General features: G+C 43.2%; 2 protein-coding genes across 12 annotated transcripts in view; one reads left to right on the forward strand and one right to left on the reverse strand.

Moving 5' to 3' along the window:
* Window positions 1-778: 778 nt before the first annotated feature.
* On the forward strand, window positions 779-10827 carry sertm1 (serine rich and transmembrane domain containing 1). Its single transcript, XM_010742456.3, has 2 exons — window positions 779-1145; window positions 8903-10827. Exon 2 carries the CDS (start codon window positions 8908-8910, stop codon window positions 9247-9249), a length of 342 nt encoding a protein of 113 aa, XP_010740758.3. The 5' UTR covers window positions 779-1145; window positions 8903-8907; the 3' UTR covers window positions 9250-10827.
* A 1018-nt stretch (window positions 10828-11845) lies between these two features.
* Window positions 11846-20479, reverse strand: part of nbeaa (neurobeachin a) — a 90975-nt gene continuing 82341 nt past the window's right edge. For 7 of the 11 annotated variants that reach the window (XM_019275758.2, XM_019275757.2, XM_019275762.2 and 4 more), the window contains 16 exons: window positions 19776-19878; window positions 19559-19674; window positions 18372-18484; window positions 18015-18158; window positions 17792-17911; window positions 17521-17673; window positions 17252-17416; window positions 16871-16960; window positions 16086-16278; window positions 14816-14887; window positions 14422-14577; window positions 14087-14257; window positions 13902-14003; window positions 13588-13784; window positions 13314-13465; window positions 11846-13063 (listed from right to left, as the gene is read on the reverse strand). In XM_019275758.2, coding sequence (XP_019131303.1) covers window positions 12973-13063; window positions 13314-13465; window positions 13588-13784; window positions 13902-14003; window positions 14087-14257; window positions 14422-14577; window positions 14816-14887; window positions 16086-16278; window positions 16871-16960; window positions 17252-17416; window positions 17521-17673; window positions 17792-17911; window positions 18015-18158; window positions 18372-18484; window positions 19559-19674; window positions 19776-19878 — 2138 coding nt within the window. In that variant the 3' untranslated portion in view covers window positions 11846-12972. The remainder of the gene's footprint in view (window positions 13064-13313; window positions 13466-13587; window positions 13785-13901; window positions 14004-14086; window positions 14258-14421; window positions 14578-14815; window positions 14888-16085; window positions 16279-16870; window positions 16961-17251; window positions 17417-17520; window positions 17674-17791; window positions 17912-18014; window positions 18159-18371; window positions 18485-19558; window positions 19675-19775; window positions 19879-20479) is intronic. The other 4 variants (XM_019275766.2, XM_019275765.2, XM_019275760.2 and 1 more) reach the window with 1 other exon arrangement.

A 20479-nucleotide genomic window follows, 5' to 3' on the forward strand; every position in this document is an offset into this window, starting at 1 on the left:
GTGACCCTTAAATCAAGAATCCATATTGTTTACTCGTCCTGCTTTTTCCTCACAAAAGTTTGGGAAATCTATTTTGCTGATTCAGACATATTTTATTCCCCCTCACAAAAGTAATTTTGGTTCATGTGTTCATTGATTAGTTACAGAACAGATGTTGCTCAGCTGATGTTTTAGACACGTACTGTTTGGAGCCGGGATTAAAAGGGTGAGGCAAGAGAAGGAGCTGACAACACAAGCTTCAAGATGAAGAGAGGCGAGGAGAGCTGTGCTGTGCTGAGAGACTGAGGAGTGTTAAAGACTGCTTCTTTCTTCTCGGCCGGTGCTCTCTCATTCATCTGCCGGTTTCTGGGTCTCGTCTGAGCGGTTCGGTCTGCCAGCACAACAGCAAGTGATTGCTCGCCACCGGATACTGTCTACTGACGCAGTTTGCTGAGAGCAGAGAGCAGCAGGGCCATGTGTCCTCCACATAAACACTAGAGAGAGATGAGAGAGAGCACCAAAACAAAGGATTCATTGTGTGGGAGGATTTGCATGTAATGACAAATAGTGATTTGCTGATCAATTATCAAAGTATTTATCTGACTGTATTGATCCGGCTATTGTCAGCCCCTAGCTATTGAGCATATTGTTACCTGTGAGGAACACATGATGAATGAAAATGAGAGGACTGTTGACGCGATCACTATTGAAAAGTGATGAGCAGCAGAGAGAAAAGTGGGAGGGCAGATGCAGGGGGGAGGGGATGGGATTAGTGAGCCTCTCATCTTTCCTCTTCATCTCTTCTCAAGTAAGCAAAAACAACCCAAAACATCAGCATCACTCATCACTCGCAGCTTCTCAGTGGCAGACCTTGTGCATGTGAGTCCATTCATACAGAGGATCCACATCTGACTACTCCAGCTGTAGTGCCTGTGCTGTGTGTGTGTGTGTGTCTGAGTGTGTGTGTGTCACACTGAATGACATACAAAGGAAGAGGGAGAGAGAGTGAGAGAGAGTGAGAGAGAGAGAGAGCGTACAGGCTCACAGAGAAGATCTCAGGGGCAACAGATCTGGTCTGCTCAGCTGTAAAAGACCAAACACAACGGGATGGATCTTTGCACAACGTGAACGAGAGCGAAGAACAGCTGCCGCACACACACAGAAAGGTCTGTAAGGCTGCTCTTTTTATGAAATGTTTTTTAAGACGGAGACAGAGCGAGGACGGTGATAATCTGATCTGTAAGGGGGGGGGGTTCCCTGCTGAATACAAAGAGCCATCATTCATCTCAAATCTATCTGTCTCTTTTTTAGTTGTCAGCAACTTTATTCTGTGTGATATCAGTACAGAGAGGAAACACTGTCACACTCAGACATGAAAATAGTAAAATGAACGAAGAGGACTGAGACTTGCCAAGAGAGGATAAAGGTAGAGGGGTGTAGAAGGGGTTCATGGCGTTCACCAACTTGGTGAAATGAAAAGTGGGCTTCCTATGTGGCAGTTGAGAAAAAAGAGGGAAGGAGTCGGTGATGAGAGAAGCAATTGTACCCGGAGATTGAGAGAAAAAGGATGAGAGCATAAAAGTGTCCTTTCAGGGCAACAGGAACAAGAGCAGGGCTGTGTTTGTGTTTTATGGATGTATGACTCATCCTGTTCATATGATCAACAGGGAGCGAACCTGCACGCAGACAAACCACATCAAATTGATTGGCTACCATATTCAGAAGTATCAGGTGTAATTAACAGCTATGAGAATGAGGTGTAGACACACACACAGACGTCAAAGTAAATGATCTACACAAGCCACAGACCTAAACAATCTACTCCCTGTTCATAATTCAAACTATTTCTCAGGTTTTCACTCGTGTCACCTGTCACAGTTAGAATATGCTCTTTGCAACACCTTTCAGAATTCATTGCCATTTTCACATCTTTACTTTCATTCCTTGAATATCAGAGAGAATTAGAGCCAGAGAGGTGAACAGTGGTACTTGGCCCCTGGCTTAGAGTGCACTCAGGTGCGGATTTTGTCATTCAAATTTAAGGGGCAGTGAATAACATTAAAACATCGAGACATTATTGTCTTCCAACTCGTTCAAATTCAACCTCCTTCTTTCTTGTCATTTTCTTGAGCCACGTATCATAATTATGTTTAACAGAATTTTAAAGTAAACAGTCCAAACTGGACAGACTGTTTTGTGTCTTGCTAAAATAATAAAGCTAAAAATAGTATTATACTGAAACTTCTCTCTCTCCACACCTTCATTATTCCTCTCTGTCTCTGGCACCTACATGGGTTATCTGTGGTATTTGGGGCTGCAGAGGCGATTTGGAATTCATGTGGATGAGCCTCAGGTCTGTTTCCAGCTGATCCACCTCAGAATATGAGATATTTAACATGTTTTAAAAAATCAGGCTATGTTGAACTCCTAGCAGTTGTTGTTGCGTGGTCACATATCGTATGTGCCTGCATGTGAATGCTAATTCTGCTGGTATTTCTGCAACAAACTCGGCTTGTCTTTGTCTGTTGGGGCATGTGGTATGAATGCAGTGTGAAAAAGTATGTGCACACACCCACACACACACACACACACACTCACCACACGTGCACAAAGAATGTGGCTCAAATGCCATGACATTTTGCCACATGTGGATCTTGTCCATTATTCATGAAGTGAAGAGCTAATACCAGAACTGAACAGCCAACAGAATGTGTCTCTCTGGAGACTGAAGTTAAGGTTTTAGTAAATATTTGCATACGCTGCGTGCACGGACTGTAAATATTCCAGTCATGGCCCGGGCTATTTTCTGTCACAGAAAGAGACGCAAGGTTTTAATTAGAACAGTCAAAGGCTGTGTGCGTTTGGCCCTGCATGGTTGAAATGAATTTAATGAAGCTGTATGCAAAAATAATGTATTTTATATCTTCAGGATGAACTAAATAAGTGAATATACGCATATATTAATACATTTCAGCTCTACCAATGCTTGTCTGCTGGAAACAAACCTGCAAAAGTCTGTACAGCAAAAGTTATCATTTCAATCAAACAGGCAATGTTAAAACCCACTATGCACAAAAAAATGCACTCTGTACAAGAGAATAAATTAATATTAGGCGATACAATGTTCAAAATCTACTGTAGACAACAAGAGCAAAGGATATTTATGTGGACAGAGCACATTAGAGAGGACAAATTGTGCCTGATGTACATTGACAGCACTGACAGCGAGGAAGATTAGAAGGAGATGATGAGAAAACGAAGGAGGGTGGAGGGTGAGGAACAGATTGGGAAAGTGGAGCAGAGGAGGCTTCACGGCACAATGTCCTGGGAGGAGTTTTGCCGAGCGTAGTACCAGCAGAGGGTGAGATTGTTTGAGTGACTCGCAGAGATTGTGCAACTCTGGAAGGAGTTCGATCAAGGCAAACGGGAGCTTTGGGAGTCAAGGCTCGCTGTCTAGAGATACAGACTGGTGGTGGACCAAACATATACTCAGTTTAAGAGCAAGCAAAGGTGGAGGAGAGAGAGAGAGAGAGAGAGAGAGAGAGAGAGAGAGAGAGAGCAATGGATCATGAAGGGAAATTTGCTCAAGGCAGCTCAGTTTGAAGAGTGTGCAGCAGAGATAGCCATGGATATACAGAATATAGTAAAAGCTATTGACATAACTGAGAGGGCAAGGCTGATGTTGAAGGAGCTGAAATACATAATCAGAGAAAAGTCATAGCTGAGTGTGAAGTGTGGAGCACTCCTGCAAGAACCTACTGATGAGCTCCAGGCTCAGAGGCCCCTGAGGAAACGGGAGAATAAGAAGGCTGAAAGGCAGAGCAGTCTGAAAATGGCTGAACTCCACATGGCCTCGACTGGGAGTGAGAGGATGAGGCTTCCTAGTTATAGAAGCACAGACATGTAAGTCAAGTAAAAGCATGTCAAAGAACCTCAGGCTCCGGTGACGTCCAGTCTCGAGGAATGGCACTGAGGTCTTTTAGCCTCTCAGAGGAGCAGCTACCATCAGCTCACATTATGATCACCCAACAGAGTGAGAAGCCATATCTGTCCATGCAGCTGAGATCCCACCTGAGAGTCTGAGCACACCAATAACATCAGCTGAGCTTTACAGCCACCAAAGCATGTGATCAGAACTTCATGAAGCATCAAGCTGTTAAAACAATGAGGAGTATGTTTTTTTTGTTTTCTTCTAGAGCCAAAGTCTCCAAGATCCAAAACAAAACATTGGGGTTTAAGCAACAGCGGAAGTTGAGCCAGACTCAAGAGTAAATGTGATTACAGCTCAGTGGGAGAGAGAAAAGAGACACAAAGTGCACAAAACAATCATCTCCAAAAGTCTCAGAGGCTCGGGCTCAGCTGAAGCTGAAGGACTGACCAGAGTCAGGCTGGACTTTGGGAAGACTGGGGATCAGATGGTGACTGCAGCTATGTCCTGGAGACAAACAAAACTCAATCACTTAAAACAGAGAAGAGATGAAGATCATTTCAAGAACAATCAAGCCCACCCTGAAAATCTTCTTTCTGCTGACCTACAGTCTGACGGCCTGCACCAGCAGACGTCACATGGTCTGGCTCACAGGACCACAAACCAGCACATATCTTTCTCTATGGACGGGTATACGGCTTTACACAGTTTACCACGACGAAGTATGGGACTACTTAACTTGTGTTAATGTGTTTGTTTAGTTACCGACGTGTTCATCCAAGGTTTATAGTTGTTGTGATTGTTTGTGTGGTTAACTTCAGGTTACTATGCAACTCTGGTTCTGCGATACACACCTGAGAGGATGTTAGATAAGTTTGCTTCATACAGACACAAGGTCATTGCATGCAAGCTACACACACCTTCTGTTATTCAGGTTAGTAGTAATTAGGTAAGTAGACCATAGACAACATTGTGTATGTATGCAGTTTGGTGGCCCTTTAAACCATTTGGAATCCCTGACACTGGTGTTAGGTCACACTCTAAGATGGAAGCTAACAAGAGAGAGCAGACATGTGGCTGTGTTTCTCAGCAGGAGAAACATAATAAGAAGATTGCTTTCCTGGAGACAAAAAGTCATATCCAACATGTCATACTACCTAAAAGACAGCAAGACATTTTCAACATGTGTATCATTTTCACATCATTTTCCCAATTAACCCTTGGTGTTCTCCGTATTATGCTTGTAGCCATTTCAAAGCAAAATAACTACGGGTATTTATTATATGTAGGCGGGTGTGTGTGTGTGTGTGTGTGTGTCTGACCTCTTCAGCCTCAGCGGGACTGCGTGGCCTGCTCTCTTAAAGTAGATTAGCTTGAAAAAGAACTGAACGTACCTTGTTGCCTGGATACAAAAAGCATCATTAAGCTCAATTATCAGCCACTTCAGCTCACAATGAACAAGCTTCATCACAGATTTCAAAACAACGTATCATTAACGACAGCAACCTATACAGAGCGGGAAAGAGTAGGAGGGAGTGACGGGAGGAGGACAGCGGATGGGATGAAGAAAGAGGTGGCAGAGGAGAAGAAATAAGAGCAGGCAGGAGCTCAATGTCATGTTCAGGAGTGTTTCTGACACGCACATGACTGATGACTGATGAGTTAAACTGAGGTGGTATTTGGAGTTAGAAGATTACAGGAGCAGCAATTAAAGTAAAATGATTTGAATATATTCTGAAATCCAGATGGTCAAATCATTTCATGGACTGAAGGTGCAAAAAAACAAACAAAAAAAAACCCTAAAAAAACAGAGGAGAGGACAGCAGAAACTATGTGCAGTGAATATGAATACATCAAGCAACACGTCTCTGCAGGGAAAAGAGACAATAAAAGTCAACAAAAGTGGTGAGACAGTTTTTCATTGGGCTGGCCACTGGGAGTGTTTCAGACAGAAAACAGGGTTGGGGCAAGAGAGCAAGCAATCATAGAAGAAGAGAAGAGAAACTCGCCCCTCCTCATTATGCTGTGTATCTCCCTGAAGGTACAGTGGGCCGTAAATTAAAGAGAACAGAGTTCTTGTCAACTGTACCATCGAGAGCGAAGGCAAACTGAGAGAAGGAGAGCGAGAATGAAAAGGAGTTAATAAGCTGAGAAGAAAAGAGTTTGGGGACAGAGCGGGTTTTGCTTAAACTTCAAAAGCGACTTGAAGAAACGCTGACATTTGTTATGGGCTCAGAATAAAACCACAGGACTAATCCCATGTGACATTATTCTTTTTTGAGTTAACTTGCAAAACATGATGACAAGAGTCCAACATCTCAATGTGCATTAGCTCTACTAGCCACAGCTGTAATAACCTTCTCATGATACTCATACTTAAATATATTTTCTCTACAAAAGCAGCAAATACACATTCAACATTCATCATGTATTCATTTTTTTGTTTTTAACAACAGAATCTCACAGCCAATTTCATGCTACCAAAATCCAGATAATACTAAAACAAAGAAATAAATCATTTAGTTAAATGTTGTCAGTTAGTTAAATGACACTGCAGGGACTTACGATGTTGGCACTGGTTGATGAGTCACTGATTACAAAAAGCATTTTCTGTGGAAACAGTTTGGGGTGTACTCCTCCAGACTGCAGGGCTCATACTCTTGTTATGGCTGCACTTCAATCACAAATGAATTCATATGCAATTTTATTTTGGCCCCACAGGAAACAAGGAAATATCACATTGAGGAAAGAGACTATATGAAAAATATTGTAATCTTGAAACTAAAGCTGTATATAGCTGTAGATAAATGTAGTAGCGTGAAAATGATTTGTCTCTCTAAATCTCTAAATGTACTCAATTAAACTGCACCACCGTAAATATGAAGTAAATAAATGGGATGACAAAGTGACCTCAAACATTTGTAAATGCACTCATATTTGAATGCCATAAATTCATATAAAAAGTACATGCAGCTCAAATTAGCCTGAAAAAACTTCATCATCATACCAAATGCACCTTGCATTAGCAAAATGAAGTAAAATGAGGACAGGAACAGCCCAGCCTTTTTTCTAGCAGTGTTTTTAAAGGTCCAGTGTGCAACATTTAGGTACATAATGTTCATACGTATGTTGTCGTCAGTGTTTACAGTTAATGGTAATTGACCTGGAGATAAGACTTCTCAGTGTTTATCTCCAGAGGGCGGGTCCTCTTCCAAGTACTCCGCCATGTTGGACCACCATGTTTCTACAGAAGCCCAGAGCAGACAAACCAAAGCTTTTAAACAGATAGATTTTAAATTCACTGCAGCCACTGTAGTTTCTCTTACATGTCTGAAAAAGCAGGAGCAAGTGGTATTCAGTTGGTTGTAATTTGCAGCCCTGGAGCTACATGCCACACTACACACTGATCCTTTAACTCACAAAATACAAAAGAAACTGTTTACAGGAAAATAATGAAGTAAACTATAAAATAATACACACTGCTAGGGTCTTGCTACATTGAAATCACACTTCATTGGGCTTTATGATATTTTTACTTTTGGTAAATTGCTTATGCTGACTGATGAACATGCTGATTGATTGAACACTTACATTAGTCTGCAAATTGGTTCCAGCACATAGACATATCCCAGTCCTGCAATGTAAATCCAATTCACAGTAGATATTATTTCCAACCCAGAAAAACATTTACAGCGTTTACAGAAGTTTACACTGTAGTTTATTTTTTGAATGGTCTCTGTGGGAGCAGAATGGCCGTAAAAACAACCTGATTGGGGGGTTTTAATATGAATTTAGTGTTTGCCACACATGCAGTTATTATAGCAACTCATGGAGAATGTACTATGAATATAGATTACTTCACTCCTCTGACAATACTGTTGGCAGGCACACATAGCATCCATGGTGAAATTCATAACCATAAAATGGAAAGGAAGTATGGGAGAGCCGGCAGATAAGAAAGAAATGAGCACACTGAGGCGAAGACTGTGTGCTGACCTCTTGCTTTTCTTCTGGTCATGCTCTATTATTCGACCCTTTGAAGTGTCTTTCTCCACCGTCATAGATCAAGTTAAGACACAAGGCAAAACAGTCCCCCCTCTGTCTCTCACCAAGACTGTGAACGTTTCTACTTGACAATGCTCAGTCACCTCTTCAAGTCAGTTTTGTGCCCATGCAGTAATTTGCGGTGGAACATTATTAGCAGTTTTAATATGCAGTGGAGGAGGGTTGACTCTCAGCTGTCTTTGCGAAAGCTGATTATGAGGACTTTAATTTCATCAGATAACGATGCCTTCATTTATGAGCACACAGCAGCTCCAGGCACCGAGCCCGACAGGTATTCAATGAGACAAGCACTCCCCCTGCTGTTACTCCCCTCCACAGTTTAGTTGGTGGAGCTCTTTCAGCCTGTCAGGCTCCCTTATGTTACCATGTGAATAATTAACAGCCATGCCAGTCATATTTGATTACCACAATATTCCATACAGTCATACAGTGCATGCTTTTCTTTTTTGTTTACTTTGCTGTTATACTTTTTTAATTTTAAGATGTGAGGTTAACCACAGAGGGCAATGAAACTAAATATTTTCTTTTCTCAAGAATAAATGAGTCAATTTGTGCTTCTTAATTTTCAGAAACTCTCCATCTGGTACTCCAAGAGGGCCAAAATAAATTCTTATTATTTGCAGCTATTATCTACTCTGCATCTGGGGCCCTCGAAGTAAATTGTTGGCCTCAAATCAGAACTGCAGAAGTGCTCTCTGCCTTCCCCTTAATCTCAGCCAAAGCTGAAGATGTGGCTGAAAGCTCCTGTGTCAGCAAGCATCTGACATGCTGAAGTGTCCTGGAGGGAGAAATTAAATCTCTGCCAGCTTCATCACACAAAAGAGAATTTCTCCCACAGTGCATTTAAATGATGAATGCTGAAGTTTGTTTTTATGTCTCTAAATCTCTGATCTTTATTTTTCTCTTATGTAAATCTCTGCTGAACATCAGTCACGATGTCAGGGATGGACGTCCCATTGGTAGACCACAATGAGACGGGAATCTTTCCGATAGACAATGGGACTTTCCTCCGTTTCTCCCCAACCTCTGCTTCCACGTCGGCGGCCGCATCATCACCAGGACGTCCGGGCAACGTTTACATTTATGTGTGGCTCTTCCTCGGCCTGCTGGTGTTCCTGCTGACGCTGCTCATCATCTCCCTCCACAGACTGAAGAACATCATCTCCTCCTCCTCCTCTGTGCCCGACTGCAGCAGCGAGGGAGGTAGCTCCTTCACCAACATGGAGATCTGCAGCATCTCATCTCAGAGGTCCACCATCTCCTCATTGTCCACCTGAGGGAGATGGGAGGGGCAGCACATGCAGACGAACGGACAGAGATGTCCAAGTACATTTCCTCATGCATGCACACAACAACAGGCAAAGCATGCAAACACACAAAGCACACAGACACAGAGACAGCATGGCATTACATGCATGTATATTCTAATCCAGATTATCCAGTGAGTCTGGTGTTTTAATGCCTAGACACAAGTGGAAATATAGCTTGAAATGTGATGAAGAGATCTTCAGGGGTGTGAGCGACTGAACATTTCTGAACAACTAAGACAAACAAGCCTGAGGAACTGTTTTTTCTTTGTAGGAAAAAGCATCGTGAGGAACAGTTATCTTTCATTTCATGCTCTGTACTTGTCAAGTAGAATGAGTAACATTGCTTTCATGTGATGCTTTGTACAGCATGTCTCATAATGCCTGTAGACTACATAAAAAAATCTGAATTACAGTAATATTAAAGACCATTACTTTGTACAGAAATGAAATTTTTCTGCCTCAGCTGTCAGTCGGTGAGACTTTGAGATGCAGCAGCAGAGTAAAACACCTTAAAAACTGCACAACTGAACGGATTCCTTGGGAAATTCTTGGTAATGCAGACCTCGCCACTGATGTAAGGTGAGAGAGAATTGAGGGTTGCGTGTTAAGACCTATCGACAGCCATCTGCGGCTACAGAAAGGCCGGGGCAAAAGTGGCATAAACAACAAGATGAAACTGTGGTCCTGAAAGACAGGTCTACCAGCGTGACGGATTACCCTGTCCTGCCTGTCAGCGCGCACGGTGTCTGATCGCAGTCTCCATAGTGACTGAAGCATGAGAGCTCTGTGCAGCTGTCAGCCTCGTCCAGGATAAAGCCACAGCGATGTCTGCTTCTGCTCCAAACACATCATTTTTATTTTGATACTGTCATATGTAGGTTCTCTGACTTCACACAGTGAGAACAAATGATTTTAAAAAGTTTGATTCATCTTCATCACACGGCAGAGATGACTGCTCCGAAGACACCAACAATACAACACATCACGTCTGTCTGTGTTCTTCTTTCACAAATCTCTGTTCACACATCAATCTGTGTGTTTCAGGTGCTACATGGACCATTTTAACTGAAAACACTCTCTCTGCTCTGGTCACTGTTTATATGAGGCGCAGTAAAGACTGCACTCTTCAATGATTGTTTTTTTTCATGTCAATTTAGACAAACACATGTAGCATAATCCATGAAGTCAAAAGTGAAACTGTAAATGTTCCTGTGTCGCATGGACACAAATAAAGAAAAACGATTTTAATTCCAGATGTAACGAATGTAATCAACTTTTTCCAGCTCCATGCCCAAATTTAGACGACAAAATGAGTGTTTAAAAAAGACGAGCTCAGTGTTTCATGATGAATCTGTACGCACACCAATCAAAAAGCTATTATGGTTTAATGTAACACAGAAAAACATTGTTTTTTTTCGTCTGGTGGGTGTTAAAATAATACAGTGAAGATTATGTTGTTTAGCCTGTTGAATTAGAGCTGTCATTTTCAGTCCTGCAAACACAGACGCAACATTTCATGAAGGCACAAAATTGATTAAAATTCTTTTCTTTTCCAAATTGGGTGACCTCTGTCTTTATACTCACAAAGATACCGTGATAAATGAAGAATATTAATGATTTCTTACACATTGAAAAGCTGTATTCTTTTGTTTATGCTTATAAGGAATGTATTACTATTTTTTAGCTCTAAACGAACTTGTGACATGCATTCAACAGAATTTACACCTGCAAAGGCTCCGTTCAGACTCGACGTTACACTGTTTTCCACGGGAGACGCTTTGAGTTACACGTCTTTTCTCTGCGTGAGAAAATCACAGCAAAGCACGTTTTTCAATAACCAATCCAAATATGTCTGGAGTGCAGAGTTTAGAGTTTTAACTCAAGTTTCTGAAATCCTGAGCCAGGAAAATGCCTTTTTCAGTCGGTGACTACAAGCTGTCCTAGATGTCTCACTCTCCATCACGAAGCAAAGAAGAAACCTTGGATGAAACAGAAGCTGCGACCAATGAAAAGTCAAGTCATCAAATTCTTTGCATATTTTATTTTTCTTATCATGATTTTTTTTTTCAACTCACACATGTCATATTTTACATCTTTGCAATAAAACATGAATACAATAGTTTTTAGGGTTTCATAGATCCAAAAATATTTAACCTTTTTTTGGATACGTAAGTTGAACCTGTCGATAGAGTATGTGCATGTGCGCGTTTGATCAAGATGGCTTCACACATACAGTAACATCTCACATTTCATCCCCTCGCCTCCTCCTCCCTCCTCCTCCTCCCTCTTTCCCACCTCTATCAGCTACAGAATCATGATATTGCTTACAACTGTGAGGTTGTAAAACCTAATAATCACACATGAGCTCAACGTTTTAAATACAAACATCAATGCACAAATAATCCCGGAGGGAAAATGGACCTAAACAAAATGGCAGCCGACCAGAAAGAACCAAGCTAATAAATAATGATATGTGATTGGTGCAAAGTGCAAATACAAAACAAACTTTTACATTGATTTGATTCTCTTTTTTTAAATAATCAACAAATGTGGGTAAGTGAAGGTTTCCTTTGCGCTTTCAGTCTTATTCAGCTGATTAATTCTCCCACCAAGCCTGAACCAAGACTATATGTACATATTTGACAAAACAATCACCAAATATACAAAGGAAATCATGTCAGTCTTGTGGTTGTCATCCTTGGTGGCACTGGCAAGATCTCTATCGTTATCATCTCCGGCAAAATTATCACCATCCTTGACACTGCCGTTATTACCATCAGTCTTGTCAACATTATAATAATTATTACACAATATTTTACATACAGCAAGTCATTAATAAATTAAAGGTGATAAGCGCAGTTTGTGTAGTGAAAGAACATGTGTAGACCCTGACGGAAGCAGAGCCTTATTTACATAAAAATTAGACTTAACCCTGCTGCAGGAGAACAAAAAAACAAACAAAAATAAAACAATAAAATGAACATTAGAAAATAAAATAAAAGCAGATAAAGTCAAATCAAATAAAATCAGAACCCCAGGCAATTTTTCAAGGGTGAATTTTAAGATCAAGCCAATAGCACCGGTTTTTGAAGACTGGGTGGGGCTGGTTCTTTTCTGACCATTTCTAATCAGCTTTGACACTTTGAAGGAGTCTTAATTTGTAGTCCACCCTAAATATTTCCCAGACTGAGCTTGCCTCAAATGAACAGTAGAGAAGAAAAAAACTGACAAAGAATAGAAATATAAGGGAAAACAAAACTTAGGTTCTTTGTCTGTGAAGCATTAAGCGTACCAGGAACGGCAACTGCAACCAGTCCTGTGAGTGGTACGGGTATGATCGACCTCTACAAGGTCTGCTTGACTTGCTCTTTTTCTCCGTTCTGCAGTCTGTCTATTATATTAGCAGGTTTTGGTGTGTATCTTCAGGGTGTTATGTGTCTGTGGTCACACACGTGTGTGTGTACGTACACGTGTGCACAGAGGAAGTTATTTCCACCAGCGCTGCCGCATCCTCAAATCAAGTAAACTTCACAGGGGAATAGAGCCTAAGGGTCCGGTACTTGTTTTTCCTTCCCCCTCAGTACCTGTGGTTTCCTCTGTGAGTCGCAGATACACAGCAGAATGCATCGCCTCCTCTCCCTCTTGTTCTTCTTTCCTCTCTCCATCCTCCTCTTCCTCCCGCTGTCCGCCTCAGTACCTGTTCTGGTGTTCATAATGCCAGCGGTTGAAGTCTATGTTGAATGCAACAATGCTGCCAGACGCCATGCCGGTGATCAGAGTCCTGGGGAGCAGAGGACACGGAAAGTTATATCTGTGATTAAACTAAACACATCCACATGAAATACTTACGGTGCATCGATCATGTTTCTGCGGGCACCGGATATCGGAGGTTTGGGAGAAACAACTTCTCCGCTACTGATCATTCAGTGCTGTTCCCTTCCAGGTGACCCAGTTTCCCAAACAACAGCAATCCTTAAATAAAACACAGCCCTGATTTTGGCTCACGTGGTCAACGTGTGCTCTGTTTTTACCTCTGGTCATGTGAGAGGTCCATGGCACGGATGCCTGCGTCACAGCCCGGGTAGATGTAAAGCTGTTTGAAGTCGCATGCCTGCCACACCTCCACCACCCCGTTATCACCTCCTGTCACCAAGTTCTGCCCGTCGCTACTCAACAGGATGGCCTGGAGGGAGGAAGAAGGGTTTAAAGAGGAGCGCTGCTGCAGTATGCAGTGTTTAGAATAAGGATGGTAACAATGCACAAATATAAACCGGAGATAATATCACAGTATGCTGAGAGCCTCACCCGTGTTGAATCGTTAACCTCCATTTGTGCCAGCAGTTTGCCGTTTATGCTGAAGTTGCAGAAGCGCCCTCTCTCGTAGTAGATTATGCAGTGGCCTTCGCTGGACACGGAGATGAGGCGGGGCCGCTGACACAGCTCAGGCCCCTCCAGGGCCCTAAGAAGGTCCCCTGTGATAGTGTGGACCAGGCACGGGCCCTCTGCGCAGTGAGAACGCAAAGCAAGTTTGTTTAATAAAAAACATACAGCTCTGACGCTGGTGAAGACTGACTACATCTGTAAAATCTGTCTGCACAAACACATGAAGACTTATGAACCTTTAGCTCCGCTGATGACCAATCCCAGCTCTGCACACACAGACACACACACCACCTCGTGGTCATGTCCTGTCAGCACTGCCCTGGGAGCAGGATAGTCACCTGGAAGAAAAAAACAAAGTATGAGACGTGTCGCCGTAAAACTCTTGCTTGGAAACGTTCCCCTTCGCGTTGTCACCACTCACTGTTGTTCGGGTTGTCCCCGATAATGTGGTGCCTTCCGCTCCAGTACCACAGAAGAAGAGTGGCGTCTCTGGAGCCTGACACGATGTAGCAGTCTCCTCCGATGTAGGACTCTGACCTGGCCAGACATGTTACGACATCCCAGTGGCCAAAAACTATCTGGGTCAGCTTTCCTGTGGAGGAAATGAAAGACGGAGTCAGTGTGCTTCACTTTCAGGATAGAAGCAGCAGGTTAGTGATGATCCACACTCAAAGTAGGACAGAACCACAAATAGCAGCAGAGTTTATTTCTGCTGTGCTCAGTGCTCAGTGTATCTTAGAAATAACAAACACTTACCAGTTTCAGTGGAGTAAACACGGAAGCTCTTGTCCCAGAACCCGCAGACCAGGATGTAGCGGTTGTCAGCAGTCACCACAAAACAGTGTGTGTTGATTTGGATGCTCTGGTCCACCAGGTCAGTGATCTGACGCTTGTTTACGCCTGAGTTGTTTGCTACATGGGAGAGCAGAGATGTGAGCGGGTTAATGAGTGCGCTGTGGTTAACAAGCAGTCTGATGACCTCTGACCTCTGATCACAGAGGTCAGCGTTATAACACGGCATGTTTTACAGCCTGCAGCCTCAGCAATAGATGCACATAATCCCCAGTGGATCATGGGATATACTGAGTCGTGACCTTGCCGCTTTCATTATGTCACACATTCATGTCTTAAGTGATGCTCGTGCACTGACCTATGAGAGGGTCCATCTCGATGGGGAGATGATGAGCCTGTTCTAGGGAGTATCCTGGAGCTCCACGGAGGCCTGCAGGGATTAAGGGTCAAACATTACATTACAGAGTCACACACACACACACACACACATCATTAAATGGTGATGCAAAACTACAGCCCTCTGCTCTCAGCAGGCAGAAAGAAATCTTTCTAGTCTTCCGACCACTGACGGCATTTGGCTGCCATGCTCGGCAGAAAGGAGCCGACCTTTCGCAAACATTCACTCATCGATGGTGCAGCATTCAGGAGCACTTTGAGGTTTGGATTTTTTTTTCCCCAAAAACACTTCACACACAGACTGGAGGAGCCGGGGATCAACCCGGCACTCTATGCCCCGACCCGCCCACAAAATAAATGCCTGGTTTGGCAATCAATAACAAAAGTCACTCGAGCTGCCTCATGACCCTTCATAATCACATCACTGTGATTAATTACACCTAGCCTGCTGCGCTAATGAGGTCATTATTGAGGTTAATTGAAGCTTTGATTAACAAATATTTCTATGTCAACACTCGTATAATGCGATCCAAAGGAACGCCATCAAACACTGGGCTTAATGCCTACCACTGAAACATGATGCTGGCTTCTTAAATTTAGTCTTAATTACATAGGCACTGATAAGATTTTCATGATGTGATTTATACAAATATTTTGTAATAAATCATTTCATTATTTATTCTTTCAAAAGTCAGAAAATCAACATATCCTCACATCTGAGGAGCTGCAGCAGCAAGTGATTGATTTTTCTTTGGTAAGTGACCAAAACGACTAATTATCAAAAATGTTATTAATTACTTTGTTAATCATTTCAGCTCAAAACTCTGTAATATTACTGTGGTAGGACAGATTTTCAGAACTCTGCTCAATAATCTAGAAATCAATCTAACATCAGCATAACATCTGTATTTATTACCACGTTTACATCAAGTCTGCTATTATAAAAAAAATATCAGCCGATTATGGATACAAGCGGTCGAAATGAGCTCCGCACACCGGGTGGCTGGGCTCAGCCTTAGGTGGGAAGTTTCCCTTAGTGACTACAAGCCCATCTAGACTGGGAATGCCTCCGGATCCCTCAGGATGAGCTGGAATGTGTTGCTTGGGAGAAGGACGCCTGGAGTGCCCTCCTAAACCTGCAGCACCACCACCGACCCCAGATAAGTGGAAGAAAATGAATGGATGGAACTAAAATGTCATTCACATACAGAGTCCTTTCAACACACACTCACCAACTGTGTTGTGCCAGCGGTTGACGGCAAACAGCCGGCTACACGTGACGGTCACGGCTGCTGGTATGCTGAGGTGTGGGAGCGTGTTGGCTGCGACGTGAGTGACGGGGGAGTTTGAGGGGAACTTGAGCACCATGATGACATCCTGCTGCATCTGATCCTTAAACATCAGAGGGCTCTGGGGAAGGAAACACTGGTGAGACAGACAGAGAAAGAGGGGGGGAGGAAGAGGAAGAGAGAGAAGGGCGAAGGAAGGAAGGAAGGCAGGAAGGAAGGAAGGAAGGAAGGAAGGTCGAGGGGAAAATGGAGACGGAGGTAGAGGGGAGAGACAGAACAGATGGGACAGAGGGAGGGAAGGGAAAAGGTATATTAGTGGGAGCACAGGGTCAGAGCAGGTACACACACTGAGGGTGGCTGTAGGCCAAGGAGAGGAGGTGGAGGCGCTGGCTGGTCGGGGTTCAGGACTGAAAGGTTTGGGGTAAAATGGTGGGCTCTGATGTGGAGACACCGCGGCCTCGTGCTGCCGAAGCTGGCAGGGAGCACAGAGAGGCTAAAACCAGGAAAAAATCTCACAAATCCGTGCGGCTGAAATGTGTTCAAACGTGACAAATGGATGCACACAGTGTAGATGATAATCAATATGTGTGTAGTAACCTGGAGAACATTTCCAAAGTGAACATTTCAACACTTCAACAGGCAAAAAAATAAATTCCTATATGCAGAGAATACTGCTGCGAGGCCTGAAAGTGGAGTTATATTTTCTGAGCCTGTCGAGGTATTCTCACCAGGTGCATTGCGGAGGAGCGAGGTGGGTGTGGCTCGATCAGCAGCTGGGAGGGGACCTGACCGCACGCCTGGATCTGGATCTCAATTATCTACAGCCAGAGAGACAAAGGTGGGGTTAACATAGAAGAGGAAGCCACACACCCTCCTCCACTTTTCTCTTGATATGCGTCTTTTGTGTATGATTCCTGAAACACATGAACTGTGAATTTATAAATAATTATCTAGTAGCTCTTTATCTCAGAGCATGAATCATCACATCACCGTTATGATCCAGGATAAAGCGCTCACCGCAGCGTGACAAACTCGTGAGGGGAGAGATTTCTGCACTGCAACAATCAATCTGAGTCAAACAAGAGAAGCGCGTCGTCATAGAAACCGACCTCACGTTGCGCGGCATCTAGATTATCCAAGTTGACCGCTCCCTCGTAGGACAAGAAGTCGAACACGTTGAGAGCTCGGACTGCTTCTGGCCCTCGCTGCTTGTAGCCGAATATTAGATCAATCCACTGGTGAAGCTGGCACGACACAAACTCGCTCTCCAGTGCCTGTCGAAGAAAAGCAGGTGCAGAGAGAAGAAAAAAGAGAGAGTCAAAGATATGTTTCATGTTTTTTGATTAGCTTTCATAAAAAGACTATCTGTGTCTCTCACCATCCGGTTGATGCGGACAAAGTCTTCAGGTTTTTTGGCCCAGACGGGAAGCTCCACATCACACACAGGAACTCCATCATCACGCACCCCAAGCTCGTACTCGTTACTGTTGACGAACATCTCAGGCAGGTAGTAGAACTCTGGGATCAGCTCCTGTCAGACACAACAGAAACAACATTTTTGTGACGACATAACAGTCAACTGTGATTGTTTTTCTTAATATCTTCTTATGCTTAATACTGCCAGAGCTGTGCGGATGTCTTCAGGTCACCTTCACATCAGCCGTGTCCCTCTGGCAGTTCCTCCACGAGCAGCCGATGCCAGAGAAGGCTCTCTCCGGATGGTCGAACTTGCTGTCGTTAGCGTTGAGGAAAAACGTGGTGAAGGGCTCCTACAGGAAGAACAGACCAATCATTTTCAAGATCTGATCTCTGCCGTGCGTTCGGGCGGCAGCCGATGGTTAAAGTTTGGAAGCGTGTGAAGCAGGCACTTACTATTCTGAGCATCCACATCAGTGTGGAATGGGCGGTGGAGTACAGGGTTGTGTAGTGGTGGGGAGGCGTGCCGCCGTCGTCCTCCCACGTCTCGTAGCGCTCCGCGTAAAAAGCCGCTCGCTTGGGATTCAGTGCACCGATTGGCTGAAGGACGGCAAAGAGGACAAAGCAGCTTAGGTTGATGATCACAAGAGAAAGCAAACGTGTGTGATACGTTAATAAAACTAATACACTCTAATACATCCTTTCTGGTCCTCTGTATGAGGAGGGAACCACAGCCAACATGTGGCTTCTTGTGTGATACTGCTTGATTCATATATAACATCTGGGTGTGTGTTAATTGTTGTTGTGTCTAACCTTAGAGAGGTCTCTGAAGTTTCCAGGTAGAGTGAGATCGAGCTCCTCTGAGTCATAGTTGGTCAAGACCCAGGGGAAGATGGGATACTGGTTTAAATCATTATATGTCCTCCCTGCAGGGAGAAAAGATCAGAGTATCAGAGGATGTTTTGCTGTGACATTAAACGGTAAATAGACTGTACATATATGACGCCTTTCTACTACATATCTCATTCAGCCATTCATACACTGATAGTGTAACCTTCTGGAGCAATCTGGGGTTCAGTATCTTGCCCAAGAACACTCTCTATGTTTACACAGTCATCAGTAAACCTTTTCAGATTTTAATTGGATTTACGTGGATTGTGAGCGAAAATGTAGAAATGTTTGTAACAACATGCGGGTGGTTCCGAGCCTCTGTCTATACTTGAATCAAAACACATGATGGAACAAAACATCTTTTCATTGGTCAGTAACATTCCAAATGCTGACCATAGATGAAGAGAATATGCACATTCAAATATGGAACAAAGTCCAAATCAGGCTAATGTGAGTGATTTACAGCACTGTTGCTTCAACCCCCCCACGCCTGATAAATCAGGCTGGCGTTTAATTAATGAGACTAACTTTCTGATGTGAAGTGCCAGCCTGGGATTACAATCACACAGAGTGAGGCTGTATGTTAGTGTGATGAAAGACATTCCAACAGAGAGGCATAAAAGCACAAGCTGTTGATAACCTGCATCAGCAGCATATGTAAAGACATTCAATTAATTATGACTGGCTGCCATTCGTCTGCATTCTGCATTTCTCATACATTCAGAGATATTCTAACATGACATATAGATATGTGACTTAATGTACATTTATTTCTAGTGCATGTAGCAATTCATATTACTTTATGCATCATCCACAGTCATGACATGCTACAGTAATGGTCTGTATGTTTATGTGTTTTCAGGTCGTTCTGCAAACTGCAGCTGAGAATTCTTCCAGGTGCTTCTGTTTGCTCTCTTTTTCTTCCTTATTTATGCACATAGCCAGAAATCAAAAACATTGTCGGAAATTTCTGAAATTTCTGTAGCACAATGGGAACTGTCCGTTCAACGGGATAAGGTCCAATCAGTAAATTCTTCACATTTTCAAAGCAAATGAGACAGAACGTTTCGATATCAGCCAGAAAGAGAGAAAATAAAAGAAACCTTTACCTGCAATGGTGTTGAGGAACATGAGGTACTCAAAGTTGGAGATCTCTCTCCTCTGCCAGCGCTGAGTCATGTTGGACGACTTGAAGAGCTGACGAGGGGTGGCCAAGGAAATCCGCCTGACACACACACACATTGAAGTTGATTCTCTTTCTATCACACCAGGAAAAATAACACATGCAGAACAGTGTTGGACCAGCTGACTGTAACCTGCACCTACCTGGCCTGTGGCAGGCCATAACTCGTTCCCACCCCCACCCGTGGGAGACTGTAGACCACCCGTTTGACTGTGGCCTGGTCAGGGAAGTTAAACATCACAGACGCTGTGGAGAGGAAGAGAGGAGATGCAGTCAGCATAAGATGGATCAATCACCATGACAACCAACCAGCAAATACACCTGTAGATGCTTTACATTATTGCTAAGAGACACATTTCAAACAGAACATAGGTATCTATTTTGAATTTTTCACAAACCAAAGTACCAAACTGACACCAGCTGTGCTTTCTGAACTCATTGTATTCAGTCAGATTCAGGTATCAGTGTGTTACTGTAGTATATTCGGTGGTGATGCAGTTGAAGATGTTTGAAGTGAAACTCCGCCGACACTGTCTTAGTTGCATAACAAGTTTCTTACAACAAGTTCAGCATCGTAGCAAGTAAAATGTTACTTGGAGAGCTCCTGGCCGAATGATGAGAGACTCTCCTGATCTATGCGTTACAAACCCTTATATACGGTGGAGGTTATACAATACAATACAATACAATACAATACAATACATGCAGTCTAAATAAACAATAGTATAAATCAGTGTAAGATAGGGACAGAAGAAAAGAGAGGCCCCTCTCCCAGGATGCCCCAACAATTTGCTCTTAACCTTTGACCTGAAATCTCTCCCTTAACCACGTCAAAGGAAACACACAA

This window comes from Larimichthys crocea, chromosome II, assembly GCF_000972845.2.
Source record: "Larimichthys crocea isolate SSNF chromosome II, L_crocea_2.0, whole genome shotgun sequence".
In the NCBI taxonomy this organism is placed as follows: domain Eukaryota; kingdom Metazoa; phylum Chordata; class Actinopteri; family Sciaenidae; genus Larimichthys; species Larimichthys crocea.